The sequence below is a fragment of the Actinia tenebrosa genome, unplaced genomic scaffold, assembly GCF_029948245.1.
Source record: "Actinia tenebrosa isolate PJP-AT-01 unplaced genomic scaffold, QUT_ActTen_1.0 PGA_scaffold0__85_contigs__length_37466705, whole genome shotgun sequence".
Lineage (NCBI taxonomy): Eukaryota > Metazoa > Cnidaria > Anthozoa > Actiniaria > Actiniidae > Actinia > Actinia tenebrosa.
In genome coordinates this window covers 20,017,596-20,045,544 of record NW_028292569.1, presented here as the reverse complement: position 1 = coordinate 20,045,544, position 27,949 = coordinate 20,017,596, and the positions used below count along the sequence as shown (strand labels likewise).

Here is a 27,949-nt window from a genome sequence, read left to right as displayed (position 1 = left end):
ACCTATAACGAACACTCTCATTTCTTGATAGATAATCACGTGACACTAACTAAATCTAATTGTCATTCTCCAAGTGCTGAAGTCCGTTTTTTGTCTTCTGTCATGGGTCAAGAGGGTACTACGTGGTAGTCATCGACATGCATTGTTTACCGGCAACCGTTCTGAGCCGGTAAAATTTACAATTTTCACCGAACAATGAGAAAAACGGGAAGTGACTTCACTGTGAAACTTATAATTGAAAAAAAATTCTATAAAATAAAATAAAATAATAAAAACTCAAATAACTGTTGTGTTTTTTGACATTTGTTATATGTCAAAATCACTTGTATTTGGTAAAAAAACTGGATTAACACGCCCTGACTTAGATGAGCCACGCGCTTGTTTCGGGGTTTGGGCTAAGCTGGGTTAGTTAAGCCGTGCCCTGGCTTTCAACAGCCAATATGTTTCAGGGTTTCATCTGCAGATCTAAAAATGTTTTAGCGGTGGCTATTGGCCTTGAAATTGTCCCAAGAATCGTCCCAAAGCGATCTTTCCTGTGCATTTCCGAGTTTGCGCATGCTTTGAAATCGAGCGGTTACCGCTGTGGTGTGTACACAGACGGACGTACAGACGGAGGGGACGTAATCGAGCCATGAAAAATAAGCTCTTGTCAGTTAACTGCTCCCAGACAGTTTTTCTAAACCACGAAACACACCTTTCCTAAACCATAATTCGTTTATAAAAAATAAAAAAAAAACAATAGTGAAAAATAGTTAAAAAATCAAAGGCTAGAAGAAAAGAAGAAAAAAATACATATGTATAAAAAAATCTTAAGATGTTAATATGGTGAGAATCGAACCACGTCCACCAACTTTAATCAGATAATTAATTCCAAAATACACAAAAAGGAAAAACTAGTGCCTTCATGCCATACCCCTAGACATCCGCTGGGTCATCGTATGGACTTCGGACATGACGGCGATTAAGTCCCTCTGCCCTTAGGGTGTACGGATTACGCAGGACTGTGCTCTAGCCGAAGCATAAGGGGAGAGACTAGCCGGCCCCCAGACCATATCTACAACTAATCCCTTGCACTCTGCCACGCACTGGCACGTTGATTTGAAGTGGATAATAATCTCTTCTACGTGGCTCTTTGCTGTCATGGCTATTGTTGTGCTAATTTCCTGAAATCGTGGTCCAGTGGCAAAAAAATTGGGCTAATAAGACACTGAGTCAAGCACGTTTGAGAGAAATTAGTACTTGGATGGGGGACCTGAACTTTTAACTTTTCCTTTCTTAATTAAACCTTTCTCTCACAATTTCATTTTTTCCCTCCTTGTTTATTTGTCTGCATTATATATCTTCCCTTAGCCGAAAGCCCGTGTGGGAGCTCTGCTTAGAGTATATAATTTGCTGCTAAAAAAATCAAGCATTACAAGTTTTATTGTTAACAATAGGTTTACAGTTTTCAGATTTCAGAGTACTTCAAAATTACCTTTATTCTAGTATGATGGTAAAATTGTTGGTGTTAGTATGTAATCCAATGATCCCAAAACATGCAGTAAATGATCATTTTGTGGTGGCAAAACGTTAAACATAGCGTTTTAAGTACAGTTAAATTTACTAGTATTCCTTTGAAACTGCAGGAACTGCTTCCCAATTCTAACGAACCAGTATACTTAAAGTTTTGAAATTAAAGGTGTACCCCTGATTAACCCCCTCAAACAATCAGTCGTTCTTATAACGAGTATTTCAAGCTAAACCAGTTGATTTGATAAATATCTTTTTAGCCAATCAGACTAGAGGAAACCTCTGAAAAGACTGGAACGAGAGAAAACGTGCGTATGATCGCAGGCTTCATGGCTTCTCAGTTTTGCAGTGACGTCATTACAAAAATGTTTCAGTAAGCACCAGGTGCTAAGATTGTGCATCGACAAAATGGCTTTCTGATGGATCCTTCCCTAAATTGTCTTACATGCGAGGCTGATATGAAAATTTAAAAGTAATCACACTTTTTCTCAACTAGAATTAAAATTATTTCTTTTGCATTTCCATGTGAGTCTCGCATTCAATATTTCATATATAAAATATTTTCGTTATAGGTTCAAAAGTGAAAATCTGGTTACGTAAGAGTCTGTGGCAAAATAGAGAGATTTTAAAATTATCACGTTTTTTACTTTACGCAAGCAGCAGACATGACCACCTTTTTGTTGAATGATTTATGTGTTCAAACTTTTTGAAAGTTTGGCTTTGATGAAAATCTGATGTGTGCTAAGTGAATGAATTGAGAACGCAGAATGTTTAATCTCGCAACAAGAGGGTGGCAAGAGTGAAATAGCTGTAAGAGCTCTCGCCTCTCTCCGACGCGACCCGATTCGAGTCCCGGGCTCGACGTCGTATGTGAGTAAAGTTGCTTTTTGGTTCTCTCCTGTACTTCGTGTTTTTTGTTTTTTGTTTTTTTTCGGGCTTTACGGTTTTTCCTCCCTTTTCAAAAAGCACGCGCAGAGACCCGCATAATTGCCGTCGCGACGAAGGTTGTGGTGTATGTCAATCATTGCGTTTCCAAAACGTTCCATAGGCACGTGCATTATAAAACTGTGTTTTCCAACAATAATTTCCCTGACACACTTTTGCTGACACCCATCAACATAATTTTTTTCAGCAGCTGAGTTTCGCATTGCTATTACGAAGCACCGTATACGTTATTATTACATTTAAACTAAAAGTAACTTCAGTAGAAAAGAGAGACATGCAAGGTATGCATCTGTCAGTGACTTGGCTATCACATTTGATGGTTTTTCTTGAGTAGCTCTTCCAGAACATCCTCGATTTCTTTCTCGTGCTTTTCTAGCCACTTGATACGTTCTCTGATGCTTTTTAAGGCAGATTCGTCAGAAACTTCGATTTGTGCTTGGAATCTTTGAAACTTGGGATACGATAAATTGGTTAGAACCCGCCAACCCGCCAACCCGCCAACCCGCCAACCCGCCAACCCGCCAACCCGCCAACCCGCCAACCCGCCAACCCGCCAACCCGCCAACCCGCCAACCCGCCAACCCACCGTTATTCGCTTTAGATACCCATTTACGCTTATTTATGCTTGACTTTTCAACTAGCCCGATCAATTCCTTTTTAACGAAGCCAGTTAATTTTGTTATCGCTTTCGTAGGCAACTATGATGGCACATATTTAAATACGTCTAAAAACAAACAAGTCTACTCACCTCGGACAAAGCATATAAAGTATCGAATCCGGTTGTCAAACGGGATACAACGTTCAAGTAGGCAAGTGTGGGGTTGTTGTCAAATCTTGAGGAAAATGTTTAAAATTAAATACATACTTTATTACTTCAATTCATAATTTGGAAGGAATCTGTATTTCGATAGTATTAACATGCAGTGAGCTGCAGAGCACGAGAGAAGAGGGCTTAGGAACACGAAAAGTAGCCTACTATTTCTCTTGCTTTACAGTACAGGGACATAAGCAGTCGTTCTATATAACTTTTGCATGATTTTGCGCGAGCGTGTGTTTGATAAGATCGATAAATATATATTTGAAGTAGTTCTTGATTTCATCACTTCAATTCTAAGCTATCCAATCCTTGGATAGTTGTGATTGGTTGATAGGCTTAAAAAACTATTTTTATATCAGAGGACAGAAAACACAATCAGCTCATACGTTGTGTTTGTTTATAAAAGGAATAAAAATCACGCGCGGCTTTACATTCCTAATAATAATAATAATGATAATAATAATAATAATAATAATAATAATAATAATGATAATAAATTGAAGCAAATTGTAAATAAAGATAATAATAACAATAATAATAATAATAATATATATATATATATATACACTTGATTGCAAAAAGGTTGTAGCATACATTTATACATATATCTAATGAGATGCAAAATATCAAATGAGATGCAGAACGTAAAAAAGTAACTTATTTGGTAGTATTCATCTTCTTTCATATATCAGAGACATAAGTATTGCACAAAGTCAAGTTAAAAATGTATTTTCTACAAAATTTCTTGGTTAAGCATTCGTATTTAACTTGCATCTCATTAGGTATCTGTATAAATGTATACTACAACCATATACGTATATATGTAGTGTTTAAAAAATGAGTAGGAGTGCTTTTATACCTGTTAAAACACGATCTACGAGTTTTTTGAACTGCTTAAAACACTCATGAACAATTTATAAGATTTTGGTTCAACTGGAGCCACCATACACGTCACGAACATGGATTTTTATACTTCGATAGAGATTTGACGTCACGGGCATGCGCAACCAGATTCAATAGAAGCTCCCACACGTTGGATATTGCGTGCTAAGGCAAAGACAGGCACGTTAGTCAAAAATCTTTAGGGTTGACTATGACCTTGATGAAGCTCTATATCTTCATCTAAACTTGGATGCATACTTCATCCCTGATGAAGTCATCCTCATAGTATTCGAGTGGTCTTTATATAAAGATCACATGTGTCTTTATATAAAGACACATGTGTCTTTGTATAAAATCACTTGAATACTAATGAAGAGGACTTTATCGGGTATAAAGGTTCATGCACGTGACGTGTATGGTGGCTCCAATTGGACCATAAACTTATGAATTATTAATGAGTGTTTTAAGCAGTTTAAAAAACTCGTAGATCGTGTTTTATCAGGTATAAAAGCACTCGGCTACGCCTCGTGCTTTTATACCTGATAAAACACTCCTACTTGTTTTTTAAACACTACATGTCAAACTCATTATCAATTCATGAGGAAAACACAACAGAAATCACGACCGTGAAGAGTGTTGTAAATCTGATACAAAATTGTGTTCATTTGCATAAACTATAAGTTGGAATTCTTGGCCAGATTCATTTTAATTTTGAAAGTTTTAGTGAAACACAAAGGAACTAACCTAGATTAATCCCATATAGGTAACTATCCAATTATTTTCTTAATTGGACAGGTCTTGTCAATATGGGATTAATTAGGCAGCTATATAATTAATAGGTAATGGGATTTCATGCTCCCCAATCAACAAATAATTAGACTCGAAAAATTCCTCTGACTGCCAAATAGGACTAGGTCTACGGCCTCATCCAATTTTGTCAGTCTTCGGAATTTTCCTCGTCTAATTATTTCTTAATTGGACAGCAAGGCGTCCTATTACATATACTTATTATTATTATTATTATTATTATTATTATTATTATTATTATTGTTATTATTATTATTATTATTATTATTATTATTATCATCATTATCATTATCATTATCATTATTATTATTATTATTGTTATTGTTATTGTTATTATTACAGCTTCAGAATCTCTTGAGACGCCTCATGACAATGGAAAAAACACCTCAAGCAAAATCCAGCCAAATTTACCTGATTTCAATGTCCTGCCCTCTCAGATTAAAGGAAAACACTGGGGAAACTTAACCTATGATCAATTCTGCAAGGACGTAACTGATATCTATGATGAAATTACGCTTTTCAAGAGAAATATTTTCAATGTTCCATCAGGAAAAGCAGGCAAAAGTTTTATAACTGAGCTGACGTACTGGATTAAGCAATTCAACGGTGTCTCAGATTTAAACTCCATTGCCTTAAAAGCCTTTATGATACTACCATCGCTGATTCTACAAAAGCCCTCAGCGTCGTCAAAAAGCAAGGAGCATGTCGCGGCAATTGAAAGGAGACTGTCCTTGTGGAAAAACGGGGATCTATCAATCCTTATGAAAGAAATAAGATTCATTCAGAGCAGATTTAGTAAGTCAAAGAAAGCCAGATCAGTAGAGGATATCTCCAAAGTATTCGCCAAATTAGTCATGCAGGGAAAGTTGACAGCTGCTATAAAGATGCTGGATAAGGAGAGTTCATCTGGTCTCCTTACTCTAACGCCAGATGTCCTAGAGGAGCTAACAAAGAAACATCCACCAGCTGCTGGCGTGGAGAATGAATGCCTTTTGCATGGTCCGATCGACTTCATCCCTCCAAGTATTTTTGATTCAATCGATGAACAATTGATTTACAATTCTGCCATGCGAACAAGAGGCTCTGCTGGTCCTTCTGGGATGGATGCTCAATTGTATTGTAGAATTCTCTGCTCAAAGAGTTTTATCAATGAAGGAAAACATCTACGAGAAGAAATCGCTATCATGACCAGGAACTTGCTACGATTATCATATAGTCCCTCTCTTCTCGAGGGATATACATCGTGCAGGCTAATACCTCTTGATAAGAATCCTGGAATTCGACCAATTGAAGTGGGAGAAGTTCTTAGACGAATCATCGGGAAAGCAATTTCTGCGTTCTTTAAAGACGATATCAGAGAAGCAGCAGGCCCTCTGCAAGTCTGTGCAGGCTACACCGCCGGAGCGGAAGCAGCCATTCATGCCATGAGTGACATCTTTTCCGAAGAAGAAACGGATGGGGTTCTACTGGTAGATGCAAACAACGCTTTCAACATGATGAATAGAAATGTTGCTATGCATAACATTCAGATCACGTGCCAAGAAATATCATTGTACATAATAAACACCTATAGAAGCCCCTCAAGACTCTTCATAACTGGAGGTGGTGAGATCCTATCGCAAGAAGGTACAACACAAGGGGACCCTTTGGCCATGTCTCGGTATGCAATCAACACCTCTCTGATGATAAGCAATTTAAGATCAAGCTTCCCGACAGTCAAACAAGTCTGGTTTGCAGATGATTCTACAGGAGCAGGAAATCTCGATACACTCTCTGCTTGGTACAAACACCTTAGTAAGGAAGGAATAAAATATGGATACCACGTGAATGGATCAAAGAGCTGGCTAATTCTAAAGAACCACGAATTATCCTCAGCAGCTGAACGAGCTTTCGGGGACGGAGTGAACATTTCCACAGAAAGTAAACGTCATCTAGGAGCTGTGATTGGATCTCTAAGTTACAAGGAGCAATTTTGCACTGAAAAGGTTGCAAAATGGAAGGAAGAACTTGAGGCTCTCTCTGAAATCGCCAAAAGTCAACCACAGGCAGCCTTTGTTGCCTTTACGAAAGGCTTCAAATCAAAGTTCACTTTCTGCATGCGTACAATTGAATCCTTTGAAGACTTTGTGAATCCTATTCAAGAGGTACTTCATGAGGTTTTCCTACCTACCCTTTTTGGTCAAGAGGAGCCCCTAACTGATTCACTGCACGAAGTTGTCACGTTAACTCCAAATCAGGGTGGTTTGGGCATTCCTTGTTTAAAAGAAGATTCGCCTCAACAATTCGCAGCATCGAAGTTAATAACATCTAGACACACCGAGTCTATAAAAGATCAAAATTTAACACCTTTGGAGGACTCAGAGGATCTCAAGAGTCAATATCGCAGTTTGAAAGCAATTATGACAAAGTCGAAAATCGAGCGCATCGACGGTATGATGAATCCAGAAATGGCAACTTACATCGATCAAGCAAGAGATAAAGGTGCAAGTTCCTGGTTAAACACTATTCCTTATGACAACCAAGGCCTAACCCTCAACAAGCAAGAATTTAGAGATGCCTTGCGCTTACGATATAACATGCCCCTAAGTGATCTACCTTTGACTTGTCCATGTGGCTCGTCTTTCGACGTCAATCACGCGTTATCCTGCAAGAAAGGAGGCTTCATTGCCCAAAGACATGACAATGTTCGCGACTTTTTAACCACTCTCTTGAGCAAAGTCTGCCATAACGTCCAAGCCGAGCCTCGGCTGATTCCACTGAATGGAGAACGGTTTAACCTAAAATCCACGACTACAAGCGAAGATGCACGCCTGGATATCAAAGCGGGGGCATTCTGGCAACGAGGAGTGACAGCATTTTTTGACGTACGAGTGTCGCATGTCAACTCCAAGTGCAACCAGAAGAAAACCACCTCATCAATATTCAACGAACAAGAGCAAGAAAAGAAAAGAAAATATCAACAGAGAGTTCTGGAAGTGGAAATGGGTTCATTTACACCGCTTATCTTTGGGACCAATGGTGGTATGGGCAAGGAAAGCCAAATTTTCCTAAAAACTCTACCGGATAAACTGGCGAACAAAACTGGACAAAGCTATTCTGACACAATAACATATATTAGAACAAAGTTGTCGTTTGAGATTTTGAAAGCTGTAATTACATGCATTAGAGGCTCCCGCACTCCTTTTTATAAGAACAACGAAAGTGACTTTCTATTGGACTTTAGCATTAATACTAACCTTGCCGATATTAGATAATTTTAGACTTTTTTTATAATGCTTGTTTTTCATTTTGTTTTTTTTTAGTTTTTTGTAAATAGTAACTTTTTCTCTTTAAATTTTCACAAAGTACATAATGTAAATATTCTTTTATTATTATTATTATTTTTTAATGATTTACTAACTTTTTATTATTATTATTATTATCGTTATTATTATTATTATTATTATTATTATTATCATCATTATCATTATCATTACTATTATTATTATTATTATTATTATCATTAACAATGAATGGGGGATTGGGTGTATTAATTAATATTATAATGACAAGGTTACCTTTCTAACACTCTTTTCCAATTGGCACGAAGAAAATTCCAAACTAAATAGCTGCCGGAGGGGTTGTAGGATTGCACGTAGTAAAACACATAATGTATATGTCTCTCATCAAATTTATCTTCTAATGCGTACGACAAATACCTAAATCAATGAAACAAGAAATGAAGAAATAGAATACGCGCGCGCGTGCTGTGTGCTGTCATAAAGCACGCGGGGGTTGGCAGAACACGAGAGAAGTGTTAGGAGAAGCACGACGCGTAGCGGAACTAAGGGTTTCATTCTGGCATTTTTTTAGTGACAAGAAAAAATAAATCGTAATTACATAATGGTATCTAAATGGCATTGCTCCTTCATATTTGTCTGATCTTTTGACCTATCGCTCCTCCAGTTATTCTCTACGCTCTGTCTCTAATAAACTCCTTGTTGAGCCTAAAGCTAGGCTTAATACTTATGGTTTCAGATCCTTCTCCTTTTCTGCTCCAAGACTGTGGAATAGGCTTCCCTTAGAGATTCGTTTAAGTTCAACAGTTGCTAGTTTTAAAAATAGACTTAAGACACATTTATTTTCTCTTTTTCTTAATAATAAGGAGTATATTTAAAGACTACGTGACTTAGATTTGTTTTATATATTGCAATTATTAATTAGTTTTATCTTTTAAATATTTACATTTTATTCATAATCAATAGGTAAGCATTTTGTAACTATTGTAAATATTCTATTGTAATTTTTTGTGAAGCGCCTTGGACAATTTTGGAGATGAGCGCTACATAAATAAATTATATTATAATTATATTATTATTATATTTTAAATTTCAAAGGCGTAGCGAGATCGAGAGCCAAGAAGCAACTCTACGCATACGATAAATAACCAATATTAGTATTTTTACGAGTGAATATAATAAATCCGGGGCGCTAATTGGCCACAACTTACGTCTTATGCTGTTATATTCACCTATTCACATATAAGGCGGACGCACAAGATTGTCCATTTGTGCTGCTTGCAGAGATAAATATAACTTTAACCACAAAAAACTCTCTATCCGTTATTTTTTCAATTCACTTGTGTTACTTCCTCAAATAATTTTTAGATATTGTTCAAAATTTATATCGAATTGTATGGTAATTCCTTCCTTGGCATTTTAGTCTCTCCCTAGTCCTTCTTTCTTCGATAGAAATAATTACATCCTACCACCGCTATCCCAAATCTAATTTTAAAGAAATACACTGATCTCGACATAAATGAATCACTTGGTCACCAACCTGTCAGTGATCCAAGGATCATTCGTAGCGGACAAGCCATACAGGATTTTATTCTTGGTGTATGGATCCTTTGTTTCGTTATACTGACTGTAAAGAAAGTCCCATTCCTTAACTCCACCGAGTCTAACACCATAATAATAGACAACATTGCGTAAATTAGGCGGAATGCTAGAATGACAAGAAATGAAAAGTTATTAGAATGAATTAGAAAAAAACAACAAAGAAACGAATAGGGAAAATCAGATAAGACAGACTGGCAGGCAAACAAAGTGAAAATACTACATATGCAAAGTTCTACAGAAAAGGCAAACGTATTGATGACTGCCCGACTGCCCGACTGCCCGACTGCCCGACTGCCCGACTGCCCGACTGCCCGACTGCCCGACTGCCCGACTGCCCGACTGCCCGACTGCCCGACTGCCCGACTGCCCGACTGCCCGACTGCCCGACTGCCCGACTGCCCGACTGCCCGACTGCCCGACTGCCCGACTGCCCGACTGCCCGACTGCCCGACTGCCCGACTGCCCGACTGCCCGACTGCCCGACTGCCCGACTGCCCGACTGCCCGACTGCCCGACTGCCCGACTGCCCGACTGCCCGACTGCCCGACTGCCCGACTGCCCGACTGCCCGACTGCCCGACTGCCCGACTGCCCGACTGCCCGACTGCCCGACTGCCCGACTGCCCGATTGCCTGCCCGCCTGACTGACTGACTGGCTGACTGACTGACTGACTGACTGACTGACTGACTGACTGACTGACTGACTGACTGACTGACTGACTGACTGACTGACTGACTGCTTGACTGACTGGTTAACTGACTGGTCGACTGACTTACTGGCCGACTGACTGACTGGCCTACTGGCCGCGTAAATGACTGACTAACAGACGATTGTACGTACTCAACGTTCTTGGGATCCTCCATCCATGCCTGGAAGTGTTCTGTAGCATTACCAATGCAGGTCTTGTCTTGGACTTTGCAAAATAGTGAAAGGAAATACTCTCGCTTTATTCTGAAGAAAAAATAGGAAAATCACTGGTTCATAATAATGAACTTTTTGTTACCAGTAAAAGTGTAGTTTTACATAGTGTGTAGAATTTTGCGATGCATGTAAAAAATATAAACTGGCTGTAAGTTCCATGTAAATTAGTTTTGAAAGTAAAGATCTTCCATATAGGACTAAACCGTGCACACTGTTTTTCAAACCGAACTAGTATTGACAGACCAAGGTGTGTCACGTCTTTAGCATTTATTTTTAGCCATATTGATCAAATATGAAAGCGTCGTTTTTCTACCGCTCCGAAAAACCATGCTAAATTAAAGTGTGACTTAGCTAGCTGTGCCCTGATTTGATCATCCCAGAGATTGTTTCAGGGCTCGATGTGCGAATTTGGCATGCCCTGCCTTTGATCATCCCAGAGGTTGTTTCAGGGTTAGATAATAATTGAAACTGAGCAAACAATGTTTGATTGACGGAAGCCAAAACTCTGGTGGTCCATTGTGAAGAAAAATGACTCCAGCTAGTCTAAAACAACAACCAGATTCGGAAAAAAATATGGACTAAACCGTTTACCAAAGAAGGCTCATACCAAGACACAAGAAAGTTTTTATTACAATAATGGCTGCATATGTTAATATCATGTACTTACTTGTCGATCATAGTACCAACATCGTTAAAACCAAGTCTCTCGTACTGATTCTTTCCAAGAAATGCCATGTATTTCTAAAACAAGGCAAAGCAAATGCCTTTCAATTGAGTTTGATTTAACATCATACAAGTGTCTGCCCCCAGAACTACGAAAACCAACCAACCCAAAAAGGGTGGTACACTTGACTCCCGCCACTCACCTCTACGGCAGCTGGTTCGACACGACATCACCTGAGAGTACAATTTCTGTGGTTTCTCCCCAGATTCAAGTTTTCTTCGCCCCCCGGATTTTCCAGCACCCCTCCTTCTCCAAGACCGAATATAAGCTAGAATCTGCTTTCATTTCATTTTTCATTTGATCTATGAGTTAGGTGTGTCTTAGCTCAGCCAAGTTCTACGCTGCTTCAGAATCCGTTAAAATCAAAGGTCAATCTATCAGTGTCCTTGTCAAGGCTTCAGTGCATTTCTGCTGTTAATAATCAACGAAGCAAGTGTGTTCAACTGTGTCTTATCCCCACTTTTTCAAAATAGTTTTTTTTAAAATTAAATAGTCGATTTTCCGCGGAAAACTATTTCCATAGAGCAGGTCTACTGTTTTGTGGACGCTCCAGCGAGTTCGGGAAAATGGGCTATTGGTTAAGTGGTTTCACATGGGTCACTTGGTAGCCATGTCGTAGAGCATGCGCAGGAACAACGCAACCTTCTAGCACGATAATACATTTCAATTCCCAAATACGAAATTTCCATCGTTTTGTACTGACATACTCCACACATGGCTACCGTAAAACGTGACCATACGATACATAAATAATCAGGTACCATGAGATATTTGTAAGCATTGCTTTCTTTTGGTAATTTGCCACTGAGGAATGACATAATCTGGAAGAAGACTTCCCAAGGATCTATTTCTGTTTCTTTCTCCATGTATTCTGTCAACCTAAGGGCCGTGGAAATGTTCAGCTTATTGACTCTTTAGAAAGAATTAAAACAAAATTAAAATGTTAGACAAGCATGTTTTCGGATTCTTGGCTCAAACTATTATCATTATATTATTGATTTTGATGTTGATGATTATGGTGGTGGTGATGGTGGTGGTGGTGGTGGTGGTGGTGGAGATGATGATGATCATCTGCAGCAGCACCATAATATATGTATATATATTCCTATTTGTTATATTATTTTCATTTTATTTTCATATGACATCTACCCTGGGTGCCAGAGGCCGTGTGGCACTAAGGGTATATGACAACGTTCTTGCAATTAGGTGTGTATTGTTATACTTAAAAAAAAGCTAATTAAAAGCAAAGATTAACTTACTTTACTAACAACATTGCATCCACAAGAAGTCCAGCTCTTCCGGAAGAACTGAAGACCTAGAAAAAGAATGAAAACAATATTTTTGAATTGGATGGAATGTCGACAAGGTAATTTTGTTTACTGTACGATATGTTAGAAAAGGAACTGCCAAAATAATCCCATTTCGAGTCCGCCTTTGCTCAGTCTTAGTCTCGATTGCTGAATATTTTAACGCACAACGGATACTAAGGCTAAGCAAAAAGAAAACTGGAAACTGGTGACAGCCATGATGGTTGATCTAACAAGAGAAGGTTAAAAAAGAATGCTTTGTATAGTCAACAAACATGGCGGATTGGAATAGGAGAGAACAATAACCGGGATCTAGCTCCAATATGATGCGTGGCATTTTAACTAAGAATTATGCTTGAGAATCAGTAGCCAAAACGTCAGTGTTAATTTCTATAAGCCAGAGCCGACAAAACAGGTGTAATATAGATTGACGAATCTTGGAAGAGACGGAGAGAGAGAGAGAGAGAAAAAAGAAGGTATTCTGCGCACAACACTATGCTCAACCTTACCGTATGCTGTCGTTTGAGCTGCATGGCCAAAGCTTTCCAGTTTTCTTCTTCATAATTTGTAATAAAGAAGCCTTTATGCCCTAAGTTTGCTTTTATCCAACCATTACCGTCCCACTTAATAACACCTATGGGTAAAGACATTGATATCTGAATAAGATAATCAAATATTGATAAGACGCGTCTTTAAGCACCTGGGAAAGAAGCACTCAAGCACTCTCTACCATCTTGCTCTTTGCGAGGTAACAGCATTCTGTAAGATGCATAATTTCCATTATTTATTCCTTTTTTTTTCTAAGGCAACTGCACAACTTTGCCAATAAAATATAGATCTTAGCCAAATACAAAATGAACAGAAAGTTATCCATTGTTTCTTTGTTACTTTTTTCTTTTTCCTTTCATTAATTGATTTATTAAAATAGTTTTGGTGATAACGGGAAGGAATGCGGTTTTACAACTACCAGCTGTCCGAAAGACTACGCGCGAAAATGATTGTTGGTAGAAATGAAGCGGCCCTCTCACCAGTCTCTCACTTTTAGACCGCGCGGTTCATAACATGAATTTTGAGTCCGCCATCTTGAAGATTTGCCTAGTTAGTGAATAGTGGCAAATTTTTCACGCCTTTGTGTCTCCAAAGCCTCATCTAAATTAATTTACTTATACACAAGTACTTCTGTTGATTGTAAGTGAAAGAAACATGAATTAATGCGAATATAATTATGACTCTCGATCGTGAATTGTCACTGAATCGTCTTGGTTCTTCACTCGTAAAAACAGAGTTTGTTTACATTTGATTTTACTTGCTATGTGTCGAGAAATATTCCAAATAGCAAGATTAAGTACTTAAAAAGGTTCTTGTGCTTTAGCTGAGTCACTCTGCGAGAAAATAGCAAAATAACACTCGTTCAAGCAGCACAGATCGCTGTTTCAACTCTACTCGATGGGAAGAACGACCTAGAGGCAGCCATCAACTTTTTTAGCGGGTTTTTCTCGAAGTTTCCGTTACTTATGAGCCATAGACAAGGCAAAGAAGAATAAAAACACGAAGCTCCTGTGAACCTACTAGCATTCGTAAATACCAGACTTTATCAAACGCCACTCTCGAGCCATTCAATCGTCTTTTATTCACCTTTGTAGGTAAATAAACAGTGAAATTCCATGTAAATAATATAAGAAATATTCGAATGTGTTGTAAACTCTATTTTCTATCATAAATCCTTGAAATCCGTCAGAAATCCCTTCCGAGCTTCGTCGAACCGCTTTTTTTCTTGAAAATGAAGGCCGGGGACTTTGAACGAGGGCCGCTAAACGACTGGAATTCAAAACGCACCGTGATTGGTCACTCTCCGGACAGCTGGACGCTCTCCGGACAGCTGGACATAAACAATCAAAACACGATAAAGTTATATGATTACGAGAAGTTTTTTAACCTACTTATCACATCTATTGTTGGTTTGCAATCATTCCCAAGAGAATAAAATAACAAAAGACAAGGCGGCCATGTTGGATGATACAACAAATGGTACTAAATTCATCCAACATGGCGGCTGTGAAAACCATGAATTACTTACTTGACGACTTGTTCATCCAAGTAAAATGACTACTGGACTGATTTTCGATGGCATATGATAATGGAACTACCCATGAATCCCTTCAAAAGACAAGAAACAATCAACGGTATTGTATTTTTTGCAGCTTAGCACTGATAACTCTATCAAATCCAACTCGGTAGGGGTCTATCACCAATGCTGCATTCTGATTGGATGAGCTACTAGTAGGCTATAAGTTATAGCCTACTAGTAGCGAAAAGTGCCGGTTTTGAAAGCCAAAAATAATAAATAAATGAATTTAATTTTGATTCAAGACTTGTTTGCATCTAAATATTTGACCGGCTGGTTAGATTTGACTAAAACGATTAGTCCTCATGGCCTCATGGCCTCATGGCCTATGAGTCAATAGTTCATTCATGCTCGATCAAGACTAATTGCTAATTAATATGCATGAACTTCCTAATGATTCATAACAAATCCCAGAAGGCTATTAGTGATAGACCACACGTAGAGAAAAATACAATTACAAATATTTTCAACCTAATTGTAAAATTGTTTGTATCCTTTATTAGACCATTAATAGGTTTAATCTAAAACGATTCAAATCTTGCCCACATTGTCTACGAGTCACTAGCCCATTTGGCCATCGACCTTTAGGTTTATGTACTATTGACTCGTATACCTTTCGGGCTGCGGATCTAATTGTTAGAAACATCATTTGATATTGAACGTAATGTTTTCCTATTGAAGCCCACGTGTCATTCCCTGTAGCGCTCGTCTCTCACCGTGATGCGAGTAGTCGCATGTGAGTATAAATGTTGTAGTGAGTAGGGTTGCTTATTGGTTCTCTCCTGTTCTTCGAGGGCTTTTCTGCGGGTTCTCCTTTTTTTTCCTCTCTCCGTAAAAATCGACTTTTTGATTCCAATTGGAATTCAGTGGACAAAGAGCCACTGTGGAAATGCCTCATTTATTATTATTTCTTTTTTTAACGGTTACAGAATGTATACAAGTTAAGTCGAACAAAGAATATTATTTTAAAGAGAATAACACGCGATCTGAAATGGGAAAACATTACGAGAAAGCTAGAGGTGTATTGCCCCGGCTCAAATCCTTACGATTCAATGATTTTCTTAGTAATGGTAACGAGTTAATGCAATCGATTTCACGTCGCGTTCTGTATACGTACTAACGTACCCAAACGGTGACTTGGAGGCTAAAGCTGTAAGGTTAGCCTTGTCGTCCATCAGAAAGCGCCTTTGGCTGATCAAATAGTGAGTTGAGTTGATTTTCTTGAACGTCAACACAGGGTAACCCATCTGTAGTATCCATGTATCCATGATTTGCTTGACATCAACGCACTTCCCTTGCGCACAGCTAGCCTATGAATTGTTTGCAAAAAAAGGTTAGCAATAAAGCTTGGCGCGCAATGAAATATGCTTTGGTGGAACCTCCCTTTTATCATCAGAAAAACTTGCTGTGGTAGTGTCCATAGTCCATAACGTAGCAAGGAAAGCAAAGAGTCACAGTTATTTTCTCTGACTGCGGCCGCCATGTCCCCCCCCCCCCCCCCCCCCCAAGTAGATTTGATGAACCGCCTGATCAGAATTCTTTTTGCATGCTGATTGGCTGATTTTTGATGGACTGTCAAAACGAGACCAACTGAATTGGCTCACGCTTGTGAGCTTCCTGCTCCCATTACTTATATCACCTCACCAATCACATGGAATAGTCGTGTGAGTCTACAAAGTAACATTTTGATGGTAGACGAAAAGCTATGAAGATTTCAAGTGTGACGTCAATAAAAATGCATGAAAACGTTTTCCGGGTCCATAAACGAAAAGCATTGCTTATATATTTTTCTTTAGGGAAGGATTTGTTGTCTAAACTTCTAATTATTTCAGGAGGGGATTAAATCATTGAGAGCCTTTCTTAATTTAGCGCCTTTTGTGTGAGCAACTTGAATCCTGGAAATAGGTTCAGAATGTTTAAAAAAGCTATATGCATATGAAATCCCTCTGTATAGATATTCAAAACGTTGATATCATACTGACCTCAGTCATTGCCCTCCACAGATCATCAGACTCGACGTTGGCAAATGCGTGCCTTTTGAAGTAAATCTAACAAAAACAATAGAGGAAATCCAGTCAGTATAAAGAAAACATAGACGTGACCTTTCCTTGGTTTTGTTAAACAGGACTGAAGTATTTTGTCAAGTCAAGTCACTAACTTCGGTAGTCCCTTCAGCCATGTGGCTGGTATCCCAGGAGGCCGACGTTGCGCGCTTTACACTCTCTCTCCATCAGTAAGTTTTTAAAGCTACAGTCACAAGAGGTCGAAGAGAAGCCAGACAGATCAGCCAATCAAGATAATATAAATTTTTGGGCTAAAATTAGAACCGAATATTTCTATCATCAGACATATTATCGTACCTTCAATCCTTCAAGAAAAGTGATATTTCCAAGAAATCCTTCGAGCATACTAATCACACGAGATCCCTAAAAGAATCAGCATTGAGAATAAAGACCAGGGCACGGTTGTACCGGCGAAGGGTGGATAGTGCTATCTGATGGATAAATCCTATACGGTAGATAACTTTAATGGATATCGGCATCGACTTATCCGGCACTGCATAAGAGTTTATCCGTTGAATAGCGCTATCCACCCTTCGTACAACCGGGCCCAGACCAACGGATGCGATATAGCGAGATTAGTCATTACGGTCGTAGTCGTAATAGCTCGTGACGAATGAAGTAGGTTTTGGTGAACGCAATCAAGACGGCTTATTCATGGTTATTTTTAGGCAAACCCTCTCACCAAAGAGAAAATAATCTATTTCATTTATCTGCCATTTTGAAATTGTTTCAATGCTATTTTAATAAATTCTGGAAAAAAAAAAAAAGCATCTCGCTTGTTAACTGTTTCATGTTTGTGTCACTACGGCAAACAATATTGACTTTTTTCGGTTGCACGTACCAAGGGAAGAATTAATAATCCGCGTAAAGTTAAATTATAATGATATGATGAGATCGTATTGGATGTGTACTACCTTGTTGTATATTATAGAGGAGAAAAACTCATCCGGGCTCTTTGCGTCAAGTTTAACAGGATGCGAGTACAGTTCGGCGTCAGTTTCTAGCAGCCCAGTCAAGCTACTTGACACTCTATCATCCTGCAATGAATACGTAATAAATGTAAGGATTTTTTACATTTGACGTAATATAATGAAAATAATAATGATGATGATGATGATGATAATGATGATGATGATAATAAATGCCCGAAAAAGGTAAGTCTTCAACTTCTGTTTGAAGACAGTAAGTGATTGGATTTCACGTAGATTGGCAGGCAAGCCATTCCATAGTATCGGAGCGGCTGCATTAAAAGATCTGGCTTCAAACGTGGGAAGCATTTTCCCTTTAGGTGGTTCCAATAAAAGACTAACATTAAATATAAGATTATACGAAGAATTTGGCTTAACACAAATTAATTCTCTAAGATATAAGATGGAGATGTTCCATGAACTGCTTTAAGAGTTAAGAGTTAAATATTAAAATGAATGCGTAAGCGAATTTGCAGCCAGTGGAGTTCATAAACCGTCGGACAGATTAGCCATCCATTCGCTGATTGTTGTAAAAGAAGCCGCTTTATGAAAGATGATTTGGGCTTTTCTTTCAAACTAAATTATTTTACGTCATCCAATATGTTTGCAAAGTTGTGAAAAAAGTTTTATGTATAAAACTGTATAAATGTGGGTCTGAAATACTTTTTTCCACGACGGTATAACAGATGTCATCCCAGTGTCAGCAAAATAAGAAGCAAATCCTTCATTCAGCCACAGATCGTCCCACCATTTACAAGTTACAAGGTTACCGAACCACTTAAACAAGAAAAAGAAAACAAACGCATATTAAAAAGGTGGCATTATGTCAGTAGGTTTTTGAAAGTGTGAAAAAGTAAAGGATAAAATAAAGTTCAACAGTCACTGGTGAAACTTGGTAACAGAGTTTGTGACGTCACTTACTCAAAACTGAACACCTCCATACATTTCTTTGTATTGTGATTAACAACAGTAGCAGCTTTTTTCGTTCTCCTTTCAGTAATAGATCACGCAGGAAGTGACATAGGCACGAAAGAGGTGTAAGGAGAACACACTTTTTAAACACTTTTTGAGTGCTTAAGGCGCTTCCCAAGTGCTCTTTATTACTGAACGGAGCACGGAAAGAGCTCTTTTGTTCGTTTTATTATATATATATATATATATATATATATATATATATATAATAGTATATATATATATATACTTACTAATTTTATTTCTGTATTGATTTGTGCAAAAAAAAAAAAAAAAAAAAAAGGTTGGTCGAAGGATCTAGCAGCACTTTGCGCAGCACTGTGCTCCTTTCACTAATAGAGCACAGCACAGTAAACGACCAATCAGCGTGCACGTACTATCCTAACTATATATAATACAATTAAAATTTCCTCTAGCTTCATATTCAGTATTGAAGAAAAGAGACAAAACAAATGATTCCAAACAAGTAATGTACGTTAAATCCCTCAGCGGATGAATTATGAAGTTATTTACAAAGAAAAGTATGGATCTATTTTTGTGTTATTGAGAAGACGTCACAGACTCCTATAAACATTCTTTAAAATTATACAGTAATGATAAAAAGATAAATTATAAAAGATAAATTCTCTTAATTATACATACATCATATAAAGAAAAATCTTTAACCAGTGATTATTAGACCCTTAAAGATTGTTCCATTGACGTTTCAGCCTAATTAAATTTCGAACGATTTTCGTACTAGTCCCCCTTTTTTGCTTATGTAATAGGCGTTATTAGTCGTATCTCTGAGACCTAGATAGAACCTACCTGGTGAGCGATTTCATGGGCCATGAGCGTGGTCACTGTCATTTTATCTCTCTCTGTCGACTCCTTTGAATCCCATAACAATACTTCCTCTCCATAAATAATTAGTCCCCAGTTCTCCATCGCTGCTGTACCAAACTGTGGCACGGCAACGTGATCTGAATGGCAAAAAAAGAAGAAAACAATCCTCTGCTTTTGGTCTAGTTAAACGCTCATTTTTCAATAAAATACTATCTTTGAGATAGTAAACATGGTGCATTGTTGTCTAGCTTGTCTAGCTATAGTACACATTTTTTTGGTCAACATACTTTATATGGTGTTGCTTGTACTGAGGCTAGACCACAATTCACCTTGTTTATCGAACTCAACAAAATGCGTATTGATTGACTGATTAATTAATTATACAGCTTCTCATTAATCCCATATAGGTAACTGTCCAATTATTTTCTTAATTGGACAGGTCTTGTCAATATGGGATTAGTTAGGCAGCAATATAATTAATAGGTAATGGGATTTCATGCTCCCCAATCAAGAAATAATTAGACTCGAAAAATTCCTCTGACTGCAAAATTGGACTCGGCCTACGGCCTCATCCAATTTTGTCAGTCCTCGGAATTTTCCTTGTCCAATTATTTCTTAATTGGACCGCATGGAGTCCTATTACATATACTAATTGATTAATAGATCTAATTACATTCGTATGTAAATTTCCCATTTCAAACCATATAATGTTTTTACATAGATAACGACTAGTTTTGGAACTAGCTTGGACTGCGTCAGTGTTTTTTAGCTGAAACAAATGTGTCGTATCTACTAATGTTTTTACATGATCAGTCTCTAAAGAAGTATTCTATAGAACGGTCTGAACCCAGGTGAATGAATGTTAATCGAAGTAATATGATCATCCGGGTGGATGTAGTCCTGAGAAGGACTGTTTGATGTGACTGACGTTTCGACAACCTGAGAGAACGTCATCTTCAGAGTCAAGTGAAGAATAAAAGTCAGATTGGTCGTATTTATACTGCCATGATAACAATAGCCTAATTACATGAAGAAGCGTAATTGGCGGCATCGGTCTAATGAGTGCACTCAGGTTGTCGAAACGTCAGTCACATCAAACAGTCCTTCTCAGGACTACATCCTACCGGATGATCATATTACTTCGATTAACAAAGAAGTATTCCTTTATCTTCCTGAAATTTATTCGTTAATATTTTGTGGATATGAAAACATCTGAAAGAAATATTTCTCCAGAGAATATCATGTAAACATCACGTGGTTCGGAATGGGCAATTTTCTATTGATTGATTGATTGGCTTCTTATTTTTTTCAGCTTGTCACAAAGTAAAATTCGACTTTTAGCAATAGTTAAAACCATGCAGAAATAAATATTTTTATAAAACAACTGTTATGAATGTCGCGTTAATTCTAATTGGTTTAGAGCGCATTGCACGCACTCGCACTTTCCGTTGCGTCATTCCTATCTAAAATAACGGTTATTGTAATTTGTATTTTATAAAAGAAATAAAAAACTTGCTTACTGTGCTGTGTGCCGTTATAAAGCACTTGGGCATTGGCAGAACACTCGAGAAGTGTCGAGAAGCACTCCTCTACGTGTCATGCTTCTCCTAACACTTCTCTCGTGTTCTGCCAACCCCCGCGTGCCTTATGACTGCACACAGCACATGCGCGCGTTTTCTATTTCTTCAACTTATATAGAATTGATTGATTGCTACTATACCTTCTTTGGACAGTGGATATGGAACTCCAAGATAATTTTCGAAGAAAGTCAAGATTTTCCCACCAATACTCGATGCATAGTGAGTTTTATTAAGATAAGATGGACGGCTATAGATTCTGATCTAAAATGAAAGTTATATATTACTTAGAAGACCCACCTCCTATATTTCTATTCACCATTTTCCATACATCGGTTCACTGGCCAAACACACAGCGCTCAAGAGATGCGCCTAAGTACTTTCAAAATATTATTCACATTTGAACCTTGCAACCTCGACTGAATGCTTCGTGTTTGACCAATGAACCTATGCATGGAAAATGGTGAATATACTTTAAAAGCGCACACAAATCTTACGCCACGCTCACAAATGCCTCCAAACAATTGTTGCATTTGGGACAATTTAGATGCATTTAATGTGTTGACCCACATGCCTTGATTTGGAACAATTGTTTGAAGACAACAGAGTGTAACTCTGATATCTGTTATTTAACCTAATTGGTGATTATCAAGCGGTGATTTATTAAGTTCCAAAGGTTGCCAGAGTCTAAGTAATACTAAAACGTTTTTTTTTTAGCCCTGAATTTCATATTTGTAGTCTAGAATTATACTAAAACAATTAATTTTCACAACTGATAAAATCTTTTTTTTATTTTTGAACTGATTTTGCTTTGTGTGTGTGCAGCATTTCGATCTCCGGTGAGTATTCATATTCTAGTTCAATCTTCAAGTGATTGTTCTAAAATATCTGTTAAGAATCTCGCGCTTTGATTGGATGGGAGCGCGTTTTTTATGAGGGCACACAGCACACGCGCACACTTTCTATTTAATCATTTGTAGCCAAAATAACGGTTACTCTTATCCTTATTTTATAAAAGAAATAAGCAACATGCTTGCCTTGCTGTGGTAGCTACAAAGCACTCGGGGATTAGCAGAACCCTAGAAAAGTGTCGCGAGACACTCCGCTACTTGACAAGCTTTTCCTATCACTTTCGTGTTCTGCCAATCCCCGCGAGCGCGACTCCTATTTCTTCAATTATTTAAACAATTCTTTGCGGGACGGAAATTTTTCATTCTTATATTATATATTTCATTTCTCACCTTGATGTTGTTCTTGCTAATCGTCTCCACATATTTAAAGTCCCCTACTACAAATGCTAATAGATACGTTGACATGGTAACGGTCTTCTCGTAGTAGTCAATCTTCTGTCCATTAATTGTCTCAGTCTTGTAGATAGGCATGTTGGACAGCGCGACGTAATCAGCACGATGAGCGATAGAGGTATTAAATGTGGCTTTGAGGGCAGGTTCGTCAAAACATGGAAATGCTTTACGTGCGTACGTTTCTTGAAACTGAGTGCCAGCAATAAAGCTATGATAAAAGTGCAATTGTTCAAAATAAGACATCAAACAGCACTCCGCCAGTTTGAGGTTTAACACAACAAATGTATACAGCTTTACTGAATAGTGCATTTCAGGACCAAATTATTGTGGGTTCTCGTTGATTGAAATAAAAAGAAAATATACAGCTATTTGTTCTCTATATGTACATAGTATATGATTATCATTTTTTTTAAAGAGAGAGAGAGAGAGAGAGAGAGAGAGAGAGAGAGAGAGAGAGAGAGAGAGAGAGGGAGAAATAGATCTTTTGTTAAAATACGGACATGTCAAACATGTTACTTCAGCCGAATATGGGAACTTAAGAAATTACAATGTGTTGTATTTCATTAATTTAATCCTGGTCCTCACTAGTGCATAAGCACAAGCATAAGCACAAACGTGTACGTCCTCACTGGGGAATTTAGTGACATAAGCATAAGCACGAGCATTAGAAGAACATTTTGATCCTTATGCTAACATTATGCTTGTGTCGCTAGTGAGCTACTTACGCCTTCTGTCCATTGGGGCGAGTAATACTTTTACGAAACATCCCTGAAATCATGCTTTGAAAGAAACCCTGAAAAGTGATCTTCAGCAGGTATGGTCCCTCTTGAAGCTCTGAAGACATTTGGATTACATGGTAAAAGTATTTTTCGAATGGAAAATGATTCTTGACCTTCATGATCCCTAGGAAAAGATGAATGGGACTCAAATGTTGGAATTCATATCATTTATTTGTCATGAACTAATAGTAATACGCAATACCACTTAGCTATTGACTGGTTTCTTATCCTTGTCCTTCTTATCCTGGATTTTTGCCACACTACTCGTCGATTATTAATACACGTTACGCAAGTCAACTTTTCGCGCAAAGTTCGTTCGAAAATCAACATGCTACACAGGACAATTTTAAAGTTTTTTTAAAAGTAACGGACAAGGGCTCGTCATCCTCTGTCTAAGCCTCCATCTAGTTTGTTGACATCGTCTCATTGCCTGCAATTTAAGTAAGCGTTGCGCGAAAAATCGTGGATGAAGCTGTTACACTTACAAAATATTGACCATTCTGCATTGCGAGTTTTTGAAGCTGAATCATAAACTTGCAACGAGTTACCAGCATCAATTTTTCGCGCAACCTCATATCGCGATAAATCGCAGTTGCGAATCGTCCCGAGTAACATCATCTTATGGGTGCTAAAAAAAACAGTGTATAATGTTTTTGTATTTGACTTGTTGTTTGTATAAGTGTACATTACGCATACACTTGGGGAATATCCCACAAGCGTTGTGAAAGCGTTGTGTCAAAGTAGCACACTTTCTTCAGTTTTATTGGGAACAAATTAACTAACTACAGAATTATTACAGCCATGGCGATTCGTGTTACACGTGACTTTCTCTCATTAATGGCAGGTATTTTTAAAGCTGGGTTTCCTGTGCTAAACAAGTCACGTGGGGTACAGGTCGAGATCAGTCACTTTATTAAGACGGTGTCACACAGGCTTTGCCCGGGGGGCGGGGGGGGGGGGGTACTCCCATATATGGACTATACGGGGACGATCCGCTAAACAGGGTATGGTTTTTCGAGCTTCTTGTCAGGGTATGCAATTTCACTCACGTTCCAAGTTCTTCCTGAGTTTCCTGTCATATTCATCATATTCAGGGTTTCTCCTTTCGTATTGACCGAAACTGGTTATTATTTTTGGTCGTCCAAAAAAAAAAAAAAAAAAAAAAAAAAACAATACGCGAGCTGACATGATAATTGAAACAGGAACTCAGTGCAATTTATTATATCTTTTGTCACACAGGGTCTACAAATTTGAGTTTTTTTCTCATAAACAGGGTACCCCTTTCAGAATCCCAGCGGAACACCCCCACCCAAATCCTGGCGGAGTATTCCCCCGGGAGGCTATGTTCCATGTAAATGTACTTTGATGCATTCAACATGCAGTTTCAATAGGGATGTTAAGCAAAAACTGTGTCTTGAAATTTTTCCCAAACCGTTGCAAAAAGTAAAATAAGTATCAACTAAATTTTACTTTGACATTAGTGACATTAAATTGCAAGTACTTTAGTGTTGTCCACCTCTACGGAGACTAGGTCTTTTATTCTAATAAGGATGGCTGCCTGGTGTTAACATTTCATTTGGAGCCCCGGCACCTCCCCCCTCAGTACCACTTGCCTGGAGATAAGAAAAGAAGCACTTACTATTTTCGGATTTACTGAGTACTTGCACTGACGAGACGTTCAAGCCATTATTGTGCAGGATGATAAGATCAGTGTTGTTGTTGACCTCGATATCAATTCCAACACGACCATCAAATCGAGGCAGGTCAACAGTGATGTTCAGAAACAGGTTGTAATGTTTGGGGATGATGTTCGTAGGTAGACGTGGATTCCGCCATGCCTCGGTACCAGGGGTGGTGGGGACAATGGGGGTCGGCATTGCTGTGGATGGCTCGGTGGCGTTCTCGTCAGGTTTTTCCAGCACTAAGAAAAAAAGATTCCCTCAATGACAAATAATTAACTAAGTTGCAGTGATGTAAAGGCGATTTCCTTTAAGAAATGATTTTGTCTGAAGTAAGCTAATTTTTTTCAGAAAGTTATTATTCTGCTCCCCAACTAAAAGAAACTTCTAAATTTTCTTCGTTAACATAACTTTCGAAATTGTGTGTGAGTCTTCCATAGCGCGCGTAATAGTCTTGCCCGAAAATGCCTCGTTTTCGAATCTGAGCACGCGATACTTTTGTCAGTGCTCGCGTAATCGAAAAAGATCTATTGGCCGCGTTTTTCTTTATATAGCGCGATCATAGACCTTTTTTGAGACAGCGAACATGGTGCATTGTGGTCTAGCTTCGGTACAAACATCTTTTGTTCGTCTTGCCTTATATGGTGTTGTTTGTACCGAATCTAGACCACAATGCATCCTGTTTATTGAACTCAGAAAAGGCCTATGTCCGTGAAATAGAATTGTTTATACACGTAGATATGATCCAATAATAATCTTATTGGTTTATGTTGCGCACGCAAATAGTTTTCTAGTCTATATGAATCATTGTTTACAAATTACTTTAGCCCTGATGATGCACTAGTCATGCGAAAGTTCGGAGTAAAAAAAGTCTATATGGCAATTGCCTTATCGTTAATAGACAGATTTACTAACACCATTGTTAGCATATGTTTGGGCAGCTATTATGGTTAAACGCATTAATTGTTGAGGCAGGACCAATTGGAAGATTCAGACTTATTAACTACGTACGTCAATGAAAAAACCGCTACCACTGGCAATGCGTAATGACGGTTGAGCATCTGGACTAGCCAAACGAAGGAAGAAAACTAAATATTTATCTCGATAATTCATTAACCATAACTGAATTATTTAAAAAAATTGAAAACTTTGGTCAGTTCAACGTTAGTAGTTAGATGTGGGTCTGTAGTAGTTAATTTGGCCAAAATAGAAATAGGACTATTATTTGAAAGGCGTCGTTGATGCGACGATTAGATCGACGGGCAGCACTTACTAATCTCACTCCTCCAATACCCAACATCGATTCTACGTGTAGCCAAGATCAGTTTAACCGCCGTCAATTTTTCGCTTGCCACACAAATGATTCTCGATCTAATTTTTGATTAGTGGTAAAAGAGGTGGCTTATTATTCATTGAGGACTGCGAAGCTGGAAGCCATATGCTTGATAGATAACTTATTTGTCTTACATGCCGAGTTCTCGAAGCAGGTTGCTTAACCATGCAAAGTCGCTTAAAATTGTAGGTCAAAATACATTTTTAGTTATCATCATTTCTGTCAGTAAATCAGATTATAAAGGAATGTTTGTATACATTCTTGATTAGTGGGTCATTGATATATTGAACCATAAATCAAACTTTGGACCCTAAATAAAGTCTATAAAACGGCTTCACAAACACCAAGACCTTTTTCTTTTAAATCAGCTAGATCAATAAAATTGTGAATTCGATGCCAATGCCGTTTGTTTTCGTCAAAACTGAATCCATATTCAAAATCAAAAGTTAAAAAAGACATCACTTTCGATATTCTGAAGTTGAAACCAAATAGATCAGTTAGTTCTTAGATTTTCTCCTTTTTTTTAACTCCAAGCAATAGCGTAATCTTCGCTTTCGCAAAAAGATCTATTCTGAAAGATCCATGAAAACAAAAACAAGTCCGATAAAATTTGACCTGTGATAGCTACCTTAATCTGCCGGAAGTCACAGACTTCACTGAGAGCATCAAAGCTAATATATTTGTTAACAGGTCAGATACAACATTAGCACAGTTGCTTTCATTGCCGCTTTGTGATAATCTAAAAATAGCCATAACAAACCGCATAACACATGCTTTGTTCATGCCAAGCCCAAAACTTCTGAACCCAACAAATTGCATGTATTTTGGAATAAAAATAAAAACAAGTGACGCGGAAAGGGTACATAAACATACTTTTTGTTATATAAATATCAATGTATCTAACGCTATTAATATGAGTTAATGTGGACTGTACAGCTTTTGATCTGATCATGAGTTCGGTACCCATCCCTTTTCCCCATCTTATAACAAGATGCAATATCCCTACCATTATGACTTTGAGACTGAAGAGAGCATGATATATCATTAGACATGTATTGTCAAAATACTACCGTGATTATATTACATCTGTCTAGCTATACTACATCACACAATATCATCGTAACCTTTATAAACCACCATGCAAACTAGTGATCTGCCGATAAAATATTTATATACAACCACACAAATTTCAAAATTAAACATACCTTCGCGCTTTGTGGCTGTTGCTACCCCGTACAAAACTGCTAGCACAATTATGATGATGACCAAAATAATAAACAGCACTGCCATTATTATCAGTTTTGTTCGGCTTAAAAACCATCCTTTTGAATCACTCGAATTGTCAGGTTTCACCACGGTAGACGGAGGGTGCAGAGGAATCTCTTCGTTAGGATGGTCTCGAGATTTCATTTTTTTTAGCCTTTTGAAGTCACGTAAGGAAGGATAAAATATAATTGATCTAGGAATCAAACGACTCTTGTCAAGGCGCTACTATGCTACATGGACAAGGGAGTGGTACGTCTGTAAAAGTA

The 27,949-nt window shown here is 38.0% G+C and overlaps 2 protein-coding genes across 3 annotated transcripts; one reads left to right on the top strand and one right to left on the bottom strand.

Annotated features, from left to right (window-relative positions):
- Nucleotides 1-1,404: 1,404 nt before the first annotated feature.
- Nucleotides 1,405-27,949, bottom strand: LOC116287513 (glutamyl aminopeptidase). 2 transcript variants are annotated; one of them, XM_089034950.1, is made up of 21 exons: nucleotides 27,623-27,948; nucleotides 25,045-25,326; nucleotides 23,352-23,529; nucleotides 22,564-22,834; nucleotides 21,466-21,586; nucleotides 19,728-19,882; nucleotides 18,612-18,725; nucleotides 17,895-18,017; nucleotides 17,278-17,343; nucleotides 16,900-16,965; nucleotides 16,043-16,227; nucleotides 14,870-14,949; nucleotides 13,302-13,426; nucleotides 12,745-12,800; nucleotides 12,247-12,397; nucleotides 11,429-11,502; nucleotides 10,681-10,791; nucleotides 9,779-9,946; nucleotides 8,518-8,658; nucleotides 3,203-3,287; nucleotides 1,405-2,905 (listed from the first exon to the last, which is right to left on the bottom strand). In XM_089034950.1, the coding sequence occupies exons 1-21, from the start codon at nucleotides 27,825-27,827 to the stop codon at nucleotides 2,762-2,764; spliced, it is 2,901 nt and encodes a 966-aa protein (XP_088891076.1). In that variant the 5' UTR covers nucleotides 27,828-27,948; the 3' UTR covers nucleotides 1,405-2,761. The 2 variants fall into 2 exon arrangements, with proteins under 2 accessions (XP_088891076.1, XP_088891078.1); XM_089034952.1 differs by lacking the exon at nucleotides 8,518-8,658 and having other exon boundaries at nucleotides 27,623-27,949.
- On the top strand, nucleotides 5,306-8,228 carry LOC148913679 (uncharacterized). The gene has a single exon (XM_089034947.1). It carries the CDS (start codon nucleotides 5,605-5,607, stop codon nucleotides 8,212-8,214), a length of 2,610 nt encoding a protein of 869 aa, XP_088891073.1. The 5' UTR covers nucleotides 5,306-5,604; the 3' UTR covers nucleotides 8,215-8,228.